General features: G+C 34.8%; 2 protein-coding genes across 3 annotated transcripts; one reads left to right on the top strand and one right to left on the bottom strand.

Moving 5' to 3' along the window:
* Positions 1-304: 304 nt before the first annotated feature.
* LOC144841034 (uncharacterized) lies at positions 305-11,683 on the bottom strand. 2 transcript variants are annotated; one of them, XM_078697187.1, is made up of 16 exons: positions 11,655-11,683; positions 10,216-10,292; positions 9,662-9,797; positions 9,075-9,107; positions 8,675-8,831; positions 8,082-8,225; positions 7,630-7,803; positions 6,717-6,859; positions 6,521-6,626; positions 5,559-5,713; positions 4,878-5,000; positions 4,422-4,502; positions 4,180-4,281; positions 2,678-3,968; positions 1,954-2,111; positions 305-1,476 (listed from the first exon to the last, which is right to left on the bottom strand). In XM_078697187.1, the coding sequence occupies exons 2-16, from the start codon at positions 10,263-10,265 to the stop codon at positions 1,396-1,398; spliced, it is 2,934 nt and encodes a 977-aa protein (XP_078553313.1). In that variant the 5' UTR covers positions 10,266-10,292; positions 11,655-11,683; the 3' UTR covers positions 305-1,395. The 2 variants fall into 2 exon arrangements, with proteins under 2 accessions (XP_078553313.1, XP_078553312.1); XM_078697186.1 differs by having other exon boundaries at positions 10,216-10,289.
* Positions 11,684-12,374: 691 nt separating this feature from the next.
* Positions 12,375-13,400, top strand: LOC144841068 (uncharacterized). Its single transcript, XM_078697246.1, has 3 exons — positions 12,375-12,580; positions 12,795-12,983; positions 13,249-13,400. The coding sequence occupies exons 1-2, from the start codon at positions 12,407-12,409 to the stop codon at positions 12,975-12,977; spliced, it is 357 nt and encodes a 118-aa protein (XP_078553372.1). The 5' UTR covers positions 12,375-12,406; the 3' UTR covers positions 12,978-12,983; positions 13,249-13,400.
* Positions 13,401-15,629: the final 2,229 nt, after the last annotated feature.

The raw sequence follows: 15,629 nt of genomic DNA, 5'->3' as shown, positions 1-15,629 counted from the left end.
TTTTGTACTAGTTCTGTAAATTCTGCATGTTTAAAGCTCTTTCCACACTATCAAACTAGTTTGAAAAAAAAAGTGTAATGTGCCCAAATATTGTAGTGATATGCTCAAATATTGTAGTGACATGCTCAAATATTGTAGTGATATGCTCAAATATGGTAGTGATATGACATCATCATGTCCATATATTTGTCACATAAAATTTGATAGTGTAGACAGAGCTTTAAGATTTGATATTTTTTTGTTATATTCAAAAAAATGAAAGTTGTAGATTTTTATTCACCACCATGCTATGCATAAAACAAAACATTTGTTAATAATCTAGGCCTATTTCTATCGCATCTGACGATCGATATAAAATCGCTGTGCCAAACACTGGCAAATAAAAAACAATAAAACTCAAAACATGTAATTTGTTTAGTTTATGACTGTAATACAATATAAACACACTGCAATTTTAAAAAAATCCCAAAAATGTGATGTTTTATAAAAACATTTAGGCAAGTATACATTACATGTACAGTAAATGTATTTACAATTTCATTTCATATGAATGGTTTTAGCTCTATACAAATTTACAATAAATGGTAACTATCACTGCAATAGTGATAGGACTACTGTGATTATTATTCCAATATGTAGACATTTTATTTAATGCCATTGAAAGTGCAATAATTTCTATTCAAAGTTATCATTAAATTCAAAGCATGATTAGATCCTTTAGTTTAAACATGATTCAATGACCCGTATACTCATTTCACATTGCCTAGCAAGACTCAACAACAGTTTACACACAACATCAGCGATTTGTGCATCATAGGTGTGTAACCTTCAAAGGCCTGCTGAGCGGGTGCTGACGAACTCTAAATGCATGTGATCTAAAGCTCTATCTACACTATCAAACTAGTTTGACAAAAAAAGTGTGATGTGCCGAAATATGGTAGTAATATGCCCACATATGGTAGTGATATGACATCATCATGTCCATATATGGGCACATCACATTTTTTTGTCACATAAAGTTCGATAGTGTAGACAAGGCTTAGTACGATTTGAATATGTACCGGATTCGGACTACATCGTAGCGATGGATCAAGAACCCATCTGTTTGCTTAAATTGTACGATTTCTTTCTTTTGTCCAATCAGAAGGGAGCATGAATGACTTCGATTGAAAAGGTATAACCTTCTCATGGCGCCACATCAAATCAACAGCTGCTTTATCTGGAAAAATATGGCACCGCACCTCGATCACTGCTGACATTTTTTGGTTTGTGACACCTTTTGGTTTGTGACATCTCTTGTTACGTTCCCATATGCATAAACTAAACACTGCTTTGTCACGTATCATATATACCATTAGACTATCTGTTCATAAAGTATACCTCTATTCATTCATATCAATGCTTTAGAGCCATGAATGCAGATCCTGGGATGGGTAAAGCTTTTAACTCTGTTGCGTCATCTATTAGAATAAAATGCTAAAAGGAAAACAAATAATGTGACATTGTTAACAATAGATTATCTATGATCAAACTTTGATTGTTATTTAATGTATTACGCATATTTATTAAGTGAATCTTAATGTGAGGGCGTGTGGCGCAGTGTGTTGAACGTTGGACTATTGATCATGAGGTTGAATCCAACGCTCATCACATTGCTTGTATCCTTAGGCAAGGTACTTACATTTGCCTCACTCAGGTGTACAAATGGGTACCTGGTATAAGTAAAACACAATTACTGCGCTGATTACTGGTTGCAACAGTATGGGAGTACTGTATGTTTCCATACATGTTTGATCCAAAAAATGACATAATGTGAAGCGCTTAGATGATTTGTGCATTAAGCTCCATATAAGATCGACATATTATTATATATACATTCATGTATCTTACTTTATCTCTTAATTAATTTGGTGCTTAATTATATATAAATATCATAATAATAACAATACTTACTCTTTCATCACCATGTAGTAAAGTAGTCGCTAGAGGATTTGTAAAGTTGTGCGGCACCTTTGGTTTGGCGCTAAATTTGCTGCGTAGACGACAAGCAAACAAAGCCACCTCCTCATTTAAAAACACTTCCTCATACTTCCCGCCATTATTACCTAATGCTAAAAAAAAAAAAACAAGCAGATGGGCATCAATAATATTTTCTAATACAACAATCACAACTTGGCTGAAGATGATGTTACACAATTTTAGATATAAAGCTTTTTCTTCACTACTGCATGCAACAAAAAAGTTGGCAAAAGGGCACATCACATTTTTTTGTAACATAGAGTTTGATAGTATAGACAGAGTTTAATGCCATTCTGATGGCATCCATAATAGACATAAATATAGTTCCAAGATTGAACACGTAGTGTAAAGCAGTTTAAACCTTACATCCCCAACCCAACAGATGCCCGAAGACAAGACCATGAAAAAACATAAATTAAATAAGATGGAAGAATCAAGCAAATTAAAGACCAAAACATAATTGTAAGAGTCAAATAAACAAAGATCAACAAGAACAAAGCATAAACACTGCATCCCCTACAAACCATCCTTTCCTAAAAAGAATAAACTTGAAACAAATGGTGGAAAGTGTAATTTTGCAAGACAGAACATGCTAAAGAATAATTGCACTGAACTTTAAAAACGTTTTATTTATTTCTATTAACTAATCAAATCTTACCGATTGCATGTTCAAGCTTCTGAACATGCGTTAGTTGAACACTTTTACTTGAGGAATCTGAATTTTGACCTTTATCCACACGTCCATCATTGTGCAGAGGTAACTGGCTATCTGAAGCTGTACCGTTCACGGTCGTGCATTCAGGTTCATTTGCATATCGTGGCACAGGGCTTAGCACGATGTTTGACTGGGCTAGTAATCGATCTCGATGCAATGCGACAGGTGTGAAATTTGAATATTCAGAAGGGTAATTCGAGGTCGTTCTGTAGTAGTCTTTGTCAGGTACTTCACAAGGAGACAATGGTTGAATATTAGTTAAACCTTCCGACGGTTGCGTTATGCTAGATGAGATCTTTCTGTCTTCACTCACTGATGGAGCAGAGTGTGTTACATGATGCTTCTTTTCATTTTCACCATAAGGTGATTCGTATTGCACAGTTTTAGTTACGTCTTTCAAAGGTGTAGGTACAGATACCACTCCAGAAGTTAAGACTTCTGCCTCCAGATGTTCAGACTTCTTAACATGGCACCCTGTGTCGTTACCATGTGGTGATGTCAAACTCAATGTGGTATGAGCACTTTGGTCCGTGTTAGTGTGATCAGTGTGTTTATGTAAACCATGATTATACAAAGAACTTGGGGTTTTAAAATGCTCTGAAATATATTGCATTTGACCTGAAGTATTGTTCTCTGATGTAGAAGACTTTCCGCTAGGCGTCTTTTCTTGTGAGAACTGATGCCTGGCAAGCAGTCCATCAAAACCAGATTGCAGGTCAGAGTTCAAGGAATGCAGGTTACTGTTGCTATCAGAACTCAATGGTGTTCTCATTGATTTTGGAGTATTAGAAGTTGACATGGTAGGATTATCAAGATGATTATTATTATTAGTAGCACTGCATAACCTGCTTGTCACTGTTACTTTAGCTGTCATGTTTTCTAACGTCCTAGAAGAATTTACTGATGTTGTTGACATCTGTGGACGAACTGGATGCACTCTGTCCATTGGCAATGGCAATTTGAACACAGATTGTGCCTCATTCACAGTTCTGGAGGGCGCTTTGACAGTAAGGTCAAGAGGTTCACATGAACTCTCTGAATCATTATCTGCATTTCGAAGATCCTCCTGGATTTTCACAAATTTTAAATCAGTGTGAGCAATTGACGATGCTTTCTGCATAGCTTGTTCATTGATTGGATGGGTCAAGTCACATGACTCATTTTGTATTGGTTTCCTTTCTTCCTGAAGCTTATGAATTTCTTGTAAAAGTTGTTTTTCAAGCTCAATTACTTTCTGAAAAATCAAGTAAATTCATGCATGCATTACTTATACAAAGTACTGTATAAGTCAAGAATTTACACGCATATTTCAAGATAAAGCTTTAAGCTTCGTTCTCACTTTGACTCAATACAAATGAGTTGACCAATCACAAGTTGTGATTGGTCAAATTACTTATGATGGCTTTGATTCCATGCGTTGCATACAAGTGGGAATCAAGTCTTACCTGTAAGTATTCCTCTGTTGTATTCTGTTCAGGTTTCATCTCATTCTCTTTTGTTTCATTATCATCAACATCGGTAAACTTTAGAATAGTCACTAATTCATCCTGGAAGAATAAGAACAATAAGATTAAAGTAGTAACTTGGTGGGTAATGTACTTTTCTAAATCGAAGGTCAAAAGTTCTTCTTGTTGTTGGATGTGCAAGAAATAAAAGAACTTAGTTTTGTATAAGAAGATGAACTTACAATTTCACTTTGTTTTATTGCAGTGTGGTCTTCAGGAGACTTTAATACCTCTGCCCATCTAACTTTCTTTTTTGTTGAACTCTTCACAAACAGAGAGAGAGAGAGAGAGAGAAAAAAACCTTCACATTAAAAACTTTTCAGACAATACTACAACCTAAAATACACTATCAAACTTAATGTAACAACAGAATATGATGTGCCCATATATGGACATGATGATGTCATATCACTACCATATTTGGGCATTTCACTACTATATTTGGGCATATCACACTTTTTGTCAAACTAGTTTGATATTGTAGACAGAGCTTTAAAGACATCAGAGTTGAACTTAAAATATCATCATATTAAAATAACATTTATTTCTATTTCTGCCGCAAGGAAAAATGTAGTTGTATCCAGGAGAAATGATCCATAAGGTTAGGTAATGGATTTTCAAGGTGTTTCATTACATACCTGTGGTCTAGTTACTCTCTGAGGTGTTGGTATATTGACAGTCTTTCTCACAGCGGGTGATTGACAAGGTGAAGGTGCAGTAGGTACCATGGCACTGAATTTAGGATTGACGACACGAGAAGCCTATAATAGGAATAGACAGAGAATAATAAGCAACACAATAATAGTATTTGTTAATATTGTTTTGATTTTAAATATTAAGGCAAATTAGCGAGGATAGCTATAGGTTGAACCTGGTTTTACTTTGCCGATTTGACTGCGATAAATCAGGGAGCCTTCCCGAATATGTCGGGAAGAGCGTTGCAATATAGGGATTTAATGGAAACCAGGTTTAAGCCAATTCATTCACTGTCCTTCTTAAAGGTGAAAATCCTGTTCAAAGGACAAACATCTACAAACATATACCTACAAATACACAAGATGCTCTACAAAATCTTAATCAAGTCAAAGGAGTGAAGTTGTTTTTTTTTGGTCATGAGAACAAATCCTGACATATGACAGGATTTGAATGAGGACACTTGGATTGATAGCTGAGCATTTTAACCACCAAGCTACAATTCCACTCCGATGTTAATACCAGTATATGTCTTCAGCTTAAGAAGCCTTCAAAACTCAGCACATATAATTTATGTGCACATATTAAACACATTGGCATGTGGGTTAGCAGTGATTCATACATACTGTTACAGGCGTTTTTGGCATTGTTGTCTGTCCGTATATGCCCTTTCCTGGTGTCTTTACACCAGGAGTTTTTATCACAATCTGGTTCTGGTTCCTAGGTTGAAGAACTCTTGCTGGTGTTGTCAACATTTGCTTTACAGGTGATGGAGTTTTATCTTGAAAGAACAACACTTACAAATTTACAAATCATTTGCCTAATGCATAATTTTACTTTATTTGCATAATGCAAATAAAAATGGTTAAATTTAATCAAAAACTTTGTCTGACAGAAAAATGACTTTTTAAAAACTTTAAATAACATTTTTTTCAAGCAAAACTATTTTTTTTCAATACACTTTTGATCAAAGTTACAATGTGACATTAAAATGGCATATTCAAAACAAAAAAAATTAAGAAATTACTTTTTCAGGTGGCCAATATATCTTATTTGAAGATGTATTGTCCCTTGTAACACAAAAAAAATGAAGGTCAAAATATTCTAAATTTAAATTGGTCATATCAAAGTAATATTAAAGTTATTCACTTTAAGTCGAAAAATCGAGCCAAAAACAACAATTTTACGTAATTAACAGCTAAATTAATTTGATTACATTTCTTCTGGAAAATCGTCGCGAGCGAAAGTAAACAAAGATTTCAAACCATGATTATACATTATGCATGATGCTAATTAGGATTGTTTACAATTCGTCACGGTTGAGAAGGTGTTTTCACACAGATCGCGAGGAAGTTTTATGATTATGCATACAGAGTAGCCAAATAAGCGCGTTGCATTATGAGATATGTTTTGATCGAAAACTTTGACTGGAAGTCAAAGTTATTTTTTGAACCAAAAAACGTCTGTATTTCAGTTAAATGATTTTTTTTCCGACTAATTTTTGGTGAAAGTTAATAACTATTATGATATGATCTTTTATTGATACTATTGTTTGTATACTGTATATAAATGTTGATTAAATACTTACTAGTCCATTTTGACATCATTTGAGTCCTAAAGTTTGCCTTAGTCCATCTACGATCATATATGGAATTACGAACTGGTCGATCGTATATTGATGTCCTTAGATAAGCCTGAAAAAAAAAACAGTTATAAAAAAATGAGACTATCTACAATTGGAAATTATAATTATTATTTATCTGTTACTGTCTTCTATCAAATACCTTATTTGGTCTGTTTCCACCATATTTGGAATTTGCAATTCCTGCAGTTGTTTGTCTAGCGATGGGTTGTGCATGACTGATTCCGGTGTTGTTCAAAATGCTGTTGAGGGCGCCGACATCCGCTTTAAACTCTATATCAAATTCTAACAAAACATAAACATACTTTTTTTCTATTAACAATCCTACGACAAAAATCCTATGACAAAATAAATAAAAGCTTAAAGCCCCCTTCCCTACGTTTTTTAGATCTAATTTAAGATCACAAACTATATTTAATGTAAAAATAATACTATATGGTCCTATTGCGATAACTTTTTTCGTCTTTAAACGGTTAAAAATGTGAAAAATAAGTCGATTCTAATAATTATAGCGGCCCGCTATAAATCCCAAAATGCATTGCGCGCGGATTGATATTTTTGTTTTTCACCTGTAATTCGCCCACTTTTCGATCGATCGTGAGACCAAAACAAATGGAAGACTCCTAACTTTTCAGCGAAAATACCGGGTTTTCCCCAATTTGTATCAACAGAGTCTGGCAAAAATAGAAAGACAATTAATGCAGCAACTATACAACGTCAGGCTAGGTATATAGCTGGCGTACGATGTTCGTACGTTACCGATGTTTACCAGCTAGGCCTACAAAACTAAGCCTAGCTAGGCTAGGCCTAAGACCGTCCACGAGAGGTCGATCGCCGCGAGCTACTTAGGTAGTGCATTGTTTCTCACTTTTTATCATAATTTACCATAAAACGTACATTTAAGACAAGGAATGACATGGTTTAATGTTTTTAAAGTGATATATATGTATTATTTTCCAAAAAACGTCCAAAATTGCAGGGAAGGGGTCTTTAATAAATTGCAGAAAATAAAAAAAAAAAACAAGTTTCAGAACCAAAAAAAAATTTAGTCTAACCTTTTTGCATATCTTTCATTGATATTTTTTCAGGTTTTCTGCCATATTCATTCTCTTTCTTATCCATCTTTACTTCATCTTTGATTACGTGGGGCTTTTGGTGTCTCCTGCCATCTTGATGTTGGTGAACCTGCAGAGCATTTATTGGACTTTTACGGCTTTTAGTAACCAGTTCTAACAAGAAAGAAAATGTTTACATGATTATCATTGCTGTATCATAGGAAAATTCCATAATACAGCATCTCGTATGTATCACATGTGAAACTGTATCATGGAATTTTAGAAATCTTGATACAGTATTGAGAATCTGGAATTTTAGGAATTTAAAACTGTTTTGAATACAATTATGATATTATTGAAAATGGACAAATTTCATTCAAACAAAATTCATTTCGTAAAAATATATTAAAACATGTGTGTACTTGGTTTGCATACATTACAAAGTTCGTTACCTGTTTTATTAGTATCTTTTATATTTCCATGACCGATCTTTTTTGCAGTGAGTTTATCATTGCTGCTTTTGACTGGTTTAGGAGGATTTTGATGGCTACGAAGAATTCTAGAACTGACGCTATTTGTTGTTTCAAACAAACATTCTACAAGATTTTGAAAAATTATTATTAATGTATATTTGCAATTAAAACTAGAAAAAAACACTGATTATGAACAAAATGATGAACAATAGCAAAGATTATGATTCTGATAAAAGGGATGATACAACGAATGTTATGACTGCTGCTCATCATGGTGATGATGTTGATAACGTCAAAAGTATTGCTCATTGATATGATGTTGATATAATAGCAGTGGAGTTGTGGTTTGGTGGTTATGATGCTCGGCTACCAATCCAAGGGCCTGGGTTCAAGTCAGGATTTGTTCTAATGACAATTTACAATTCACAAAATAATGGTCATGGTGTTAATGAAAACAATATAAATATGAATACAATTTTTTTAGTAATTTGCCTTTGGATTTATATATAAAATATAACAAATATATATTTTATCATCCATAAAACCTAAAAAAGATACTGTGTAGAATGTACCTGTTAAAGCCTGTTCCTTGTCAACACTAGTCTTGTCGAGTACACTCTGCAAAGCCTCGTCATCTAGATACTCCTCTCTCTCATCCACTTCAACCGCGTCCCTCTTGGAACTTTTCTGAGATCTTGTAACTGGTCTTGTTAGATCAAATGCCTGTATCTGATAAAGTAAAAAAGATGTATGTTTGTATAATGAAACATTTACACAGCATTGGAAAACAGGAAAAACTGTCTATGTTTTTGGTTTGTATATATTTATTTATTTAATACCCTGTTTAGTGATGGTGGCCTATACCAGTTCCAGTGAAGCAATTGATCATTAAGGGACTTAAAACATATACAATATTCAAAGCAAAGTAATATATAACATCTGTACATTAAAGTTAAATTAAAATACATCTACCTGAGTACATGTCTTCTTCTTCACAGCTTTACCCTTAAAAACAGAAAAAAAGGAATAGTTACATTCACAATGGATGGCAATGGCATCTGATGGATTGACTTAAAAGAAGAGATGGTTACATTCACAATGGATGGCATCTGATGGATTGACTTAAAAGAAGGAATTGCTACATTCTGATCTGATGGATTGACTAATTGACTGATTAAGCTCTGTCTACACTATCAAACTTTATGTGACAAAAAAATGTGATGTATCCATATATGGACATGATGATGTTATATCACTACCATATTTGGGTACATCACACTGTTTTTGTCAAACTAGTTTTATAGTGTAGACCTTTAAAAGAAAGAATGATTACATTCACAATGTATGGCACCTGATGGATTGACTTAAAACTAAACAAAGCTTATAAATACATGAAAGCTTATGATGAATGACTAATGTTGGCAATACATATTAAATGTTAAGAATACACGGGTGCAGCTGTTATCCATCACAAGTAGCACGTGCAATTTTTGACATTCAATGCCTTGTTTATTCGATACAAATTGATGGATGGACTGAATAAACAACACATGCATTACCTTATTAAATTTGTCATTCCAATTTTCATGAAGTTTCTTAAAGTCAGGAACTGCACGAGCCTTAGTACTTGGTCTAGGCTTCGTTGCATCTGTTTTCGTTGTTGTGCCAGTTTTCTTTTTAACTGGGATATTACTTCTGAAAATGAGATTAAGTTGATACATTAACATAACCATTTGTCAGTTGGACTGTAGGCCATCATTACTGGCAAATGCATGATCAAAGAAAATCAATTTTCAATTCAATTCAATTCGACATTTTTAAATATAATAATAGTAGTACTAATCATGGTGCAAATTACAAATAATTAGGAATACAAAATTTAAAATCATTGGACTTGCGGATATTTGGTTCAGTTATACTTGTACCAAGATCTTAAATTCAATCCTTTGCTGGACAGGCAGCCAGTGCAACTCGCGTAATAGAGGAGATGCATTGGTGTGCCTGTTGACTTGAAAAAAACAAACGCGCTGCGCGATTTTGAAGAGTCTGCAATCTAGCATTCTGGATATAAATTAGTTAATATTATGGCTTGGGCCATTCTATTAAATCTCACCTTAAGTTGTATGTTCTACCACTGCCAGCAGGCCTACTTTTAGTTGACATGTTGATTGACTACACTTAAGGCATCTGTGTCAACAAAGAAAATAATCTAATTTATATTTAAGTCGCTTATACGTCCAACCTTGGAATACTCTAACAATGTCTGGGTTCCTAAGTTTTTAGTGGATGAGGATAGGTTGAAGAAGCTACAACAAAAGGCCACCCGATTCATTTCTGAACTACAAGGGGTACAGAGTATGTATGTAGGCTAAAAATACTTGATCTTCCTACGTTAGCTTATAGAAGAAAGAGAGCGTCTCTGATCCAAGTATTTAAAATACTGAAAGGATTTGATAAATTGGACATTGAAACCTTTTTTAATATGTCAACTATCCATTATACTAGAGGTCATTCTTTCAAACTATCAAAGCCGCGGGTCAAAACTAAATGGGGATCAAATAATTTTGGAGCAAGGGTAGTTAACGATTGGAATGCTTTGCCGAGAGTTGTTGTAGAGTCAAAGTCATTGAATAAGTTTAAGTCTAATTTGAAAGAACACTGGAAAAACCACCACCAGAAGTTTCAGCCGTATGTAAGAGATGTGTAATTCCAGAGAGGCAAATAAGCAATTTGCTTTAGCCTTAATTTCAAGGTAATTCAAAATATTTATGGATAATTTTAGTCTAGGCAACTTTGTAGTGGTATAGTTTGTGGGGGAACTAGGCTTGTAGTAACTTGCCTTGAGCTTACCCTCCGATTACCTCAACACAAACATTAAAAACAATAAAAGGAAGGAACGATCCATAATAATTATGGAAGATTGAAACTCACAATCCTTGGTTCGACAGACCACACAGAACAGGTTGTATATATATATAAATACAACAATCTGTGTGCCAATCAGCAGTTACTGTAGGCTAGGCCTAGTCATGGAGGTATTTAGCTATGCTTAGCAGCCCAAAACAAAAGGCTCTCTCTAGCCTAGGGCTAGGCCCTAGATTAATATAGCATACTAGTAGGCCTAGCTAGGCCCTAGCCTTAACATTAGCTAGCAACAGAGTCTGGTCTCTATGCTACTAGGCCTACTACTAGCCTAGGCCCCTGGCTGGGCCTAGCTACTACTCTATGTAGGGAGGCAACGACGTCAACGACGACGTTTTTGGGTAGGAAGGTAGCTAGCCTAGGCCTAGGCTAGATAGAAAGTATACGCAGTAGGGACTGGGATGGATACGTAGTAGGCCTAGGCCTAACCCTAGGCCCTAGGCCTAGTAGGCTAGCCTGTAGGTAGCTAAAAATGGATGACAGTTTATTACGGTCATTATCATGGCTTAAAGATTATTAAAACTATTTTATTGTAAAGCCTTTATTACAGTTTATTAACTTAAACTAATTTATTACATAAAATTCCGTTAATTACTCTAAAAACAGAAAATTATACTGTGTTTCACTAACAACATTAAATTTCCCGGTTGACGCTGCGAGAACGGTTTTTAAGAGAGGAGGATCAATCATAACATAACAATTTCAACCAATCACAGGAAGGAATTATGAAACAGTAGCTTTAATTGCGCATGCGTATTTAAAAAACACAAGTCGTTCCTCGTCGACTGCCCTCTTTTGGCATAGAGAAGTGAGCAAGTTTCCTGTACGACGTATTAAAACAAGGCCATATAGATGGCTGCAGTCGCGTGCTCAAGTTTTAGTGTTTACCGACCGACCGAACAACCGACCGACCGACCGACCAACCGACCGACATAGTGAGCTGTAGAGTCGCGGCGTTGCACGCGACTAAAATGGGGTGACAATAACTTTCGATCCAGAGTTAATATTGATTGGAATGAGTGAATTTTATGAGGCTAAAAGCAGCAAAATAGAAACAAATTTAAAAAGTTTCAAAAGTTAAGAATATGAGAGAGGTAGAAGATACACTGTAGGGGTGGTCATTTCATACACCAAGCTGATCACGTTATATTTGACAAATTTATAGGTTCACATAAAATGACAGCGCGAAGCAGCGCACTGAGAACAGCTAGCTCAGTTTGACGCGCGTCTAAATTCAGCGGCGTACAAAGAGAGGGCATTAGATGTTGCACGCGCGCACGGTAACCAAGTAACCATGTAGGCTGGCTACACAGATGATGCAAGCACTCGCGGTTAAAAGAAAATTCCCATTTTCTGTTAACGAAACAGTTCTTTCTAACACCATGGGTTGTGGATCGAGTAGCCCCGGTAATGTTAAAACTATGCATGTATCTGAAAAGAAGAAAGAATTCGTGCTAAGTCGATTTGTTCGACTTAGGTTTAAAGAAGAAGTTAAACATGAAGATATTACAGAAAAACTTTGTGAGCTGGTGGGCGAACAAGCACGAACATTTAAGGTTCGATAATGCCATTCTGACTCCCCTTGTTACAATTGACATAGCAGGCTAGACATCCTACTTTAGGCACAGCTTAAGTGTGTTATTTTTTAATCTTATACCACCACTAGGAACACTTTAGTACTTGTCATCAGTCTGCAGTCGGAGTAACCCCCTTCTAGTGGGTCTGGTCCTTATTCAGTCTCATATATCCCACTTTTACTCTTTTTGGCAGATTGAAACCGAGAAACCCGGCGTGTATACAGTAGAGATAACTGTTAAAACTGGCAACGAAGAAGAACAAGATATGTTTGTTGCGACGGCCACAAAGAAGATCGAGCATGCACGGGGTCTGTCGCTTAAAGGCGGGGACAAGATTATGGGGGCTAAGAAGTTTAGTGTAGCTGGTGACCTATAATAACATGTAACGTAAACAATACATTTAGTCATACTTTAAGAGAGGGGAAAACAAGCAAATCACCTATGTTCATTACAATTAATGACCTATATATCATGCCGTTATACAGAGGTATTGGAACTTATCTAAAACCCACTGAACATTTCCATATTAAAGAATAAAAGTTATATTCAATGATTTTTAAGAATGTCCAGATGACATTCAAGAAAGTGTTAACGTCAAATCATCGCAATATCATATATATATATATATATATATTTTTTCATTTCAGATTTGATGTGCTTACATGTATTTCAAACCATCTCGTTCCGCATAATTTCAATAAATATTCAACGGATCTAATAAAATAAATACATAAAAACTATATTGTTTATAATGAAACTTGGCACTTTCACCTCACAAACGAAGTTTAGTAATAAATAGTGGATAAATATACGTGTTGTAGTAATAAATAGTTAATATGTGTCACATAAACATTTTATTAATATACAGGTCGGATTCCCGAGAGCAAAGGACGATCACGCTAAAGGTAATTTAAATGTACGGTGTTGGTTTTGCTTGTTAAAGTTCGATTCTCACTTGAACCATGGATTAAAGAATAGAAGGATATGCATCGACGGTGACATCAAACGATTTTACAACGCGCTTGCCTATACTAAAGCACTGCTGCCAATAAAACAAACACGCTCATTGAACTCCGTGTCTCTAACCGCGGCCCTCTGTAAAACGCTGCGAATCAACTGTTACATTTTTTGAGACCAAAACGTAACCATGTAGAAATCGTATGCGCAGTCTGAATGTTCTATTGACATGTCTGCGTCGATGATTAATTGACAACAAAAATATATTGCTGAACAATTCTGTTTCAGTTTCATCACAATCGGACTACGAAAAGTTCACTTTCTTACGACTGGTAATTTTAAGTAGTTGGTAATAATAATAAAATATGCAATTTTTATATTTGAATTATCATTATTTGCCTGCCATCTTCTGTCATTAAAAATTGCGTTAATCTATAGAATATTAAATTATGCATTTGACCATGTATGTTGTTAACGTGGCCGGTGTTCACACATACAACAATCGTGTTTTTAATATATGGCTAAGCAGTGGTTTCTTCATAAATCTCCTTAATTATCGATGTGATTATATTTAAATTGTAGTGCCTGGTGATTGGTTAGTGGTTATGTCATCCACATCACATCCAATCACCGGGCCTAATTGAATGAAAACAGCGATCCCTGATCCGGGATTGGCTGGCTATGTATAGTTGCGATACGTTACCTAGCGGTCGTTTTGAAAAGTACACGCAGGGCAAACTTAATCACGAACAAACGAAGTACCTATTATTATTCACACAAGAAGTAAGACAACGGTGAGTATATAGATCATGATTACACGTTGTATCTACTACACTTAAGATTAGCAGTATCAATGTCGGCAAATCATATGGTTTACTAGTAAGCCTAGAAGGCCTAGGCCTAGTATTCTTGCTGATTGTGTAATTTTACATGTAGGCTGAGACAACAAATAGTTATTGTCTCAGATGTAGGGCTCCTACAGGTCATAAAATGCTACTTTAATGTCATAAACATTAGCGAAGATCAATCGCGGCAGAAACCTATACTAATTACAATTATAGCATCTACAATTCTAAGCCAATAACAATATAGTATTGTTTTTATCTGGTATATTGATGAAGTAGGCCATTACAATTTGTTTTATGTACCCAAAAATCCGGGCGATTTCCGCTAAACGGCACGAAATCACCGAAAAACAGCTATTTTTTGAAAGTTTTTTCAATGTAACTTTGTTATTAATTGACCGATTTTTATGGCTGTTTCGACATTGTAATGCCTAATTAAGTACCTACAATGATTAATTTAAAAAAACTTAAAACGTCGTCGGCATTGATTTTTAAAGTTAGACGATTTGAAAATTGCCCTGTGTTAAAGAATAGGCTTGTTTTGCAAATTTGTTGAGATCTTTACAAAAACGTTCATAACGTTTGACCTAGTTATCCAATGATATTGGCTGTTCCACCATGCAAAAGCTAATCAATCAAGCTTTCTAATGACCTAAAGTAAAATTTGATTGGTTCAGATACTTCGTCGGCACAGCCCCTTTTTTGAAGCAGTGTTTTAGTTTGTCAGTGACCGGCTAGTGTTAAAGGATAGGCGAACATTTTCGAAGTCGACAAAGCTTTCCTTAACAGTCAGAACGTAACGTTAAAACTAAAATTACAGTTGCTGAAAAACTACTTATCCAAAACGCTTAATTTTTTCACGAAAGTTAAGAGTTATTATCCCTTATTTGTAATATGTAAATATATTTAATAAAGTTGAAATAAATAAATAAATTTAAGATTAGGGTACAGGATTTTTTACATAAATAGTTTTAAAACACTTGGTTTATTTGAAAACCACCAGCGTGGTTTTGCCGTATTGGCGGACTCGTCCATTTTACTAATAGGACAAGGATTGTAGCACATATAAAACGTTGAATTTGACCTATGTGGTTTCCATTTCTGTTTTCTAATGTAAAATTAATATTATATTATTAGTATCTCTATGTAATATATTATATATTCATATTGTACTAGTTAGCATCTACATACTGTTATACTGCACTTTGTTTTGATGATTTTTCAAC

This window comes from Antedon bifida, chromosome 4 (genome assembly GCF_963402885.1).
Source record: "Antedon bifida chromosome 4, ecAntBifi1.1, whole genome shotgun sequence".
Classification (NCBI taxonomy): domain Eukaryota; kingdom Metazoa; phylum Echinodermata; class Crinoidea; order Comatulida; family Antedonidae; genus Antedon; species Antedon bifida.
Note: the sequence above shows the minus strand (reverse complement) of the source record. Positions and strands in the feature narration are given on the sequence as shown.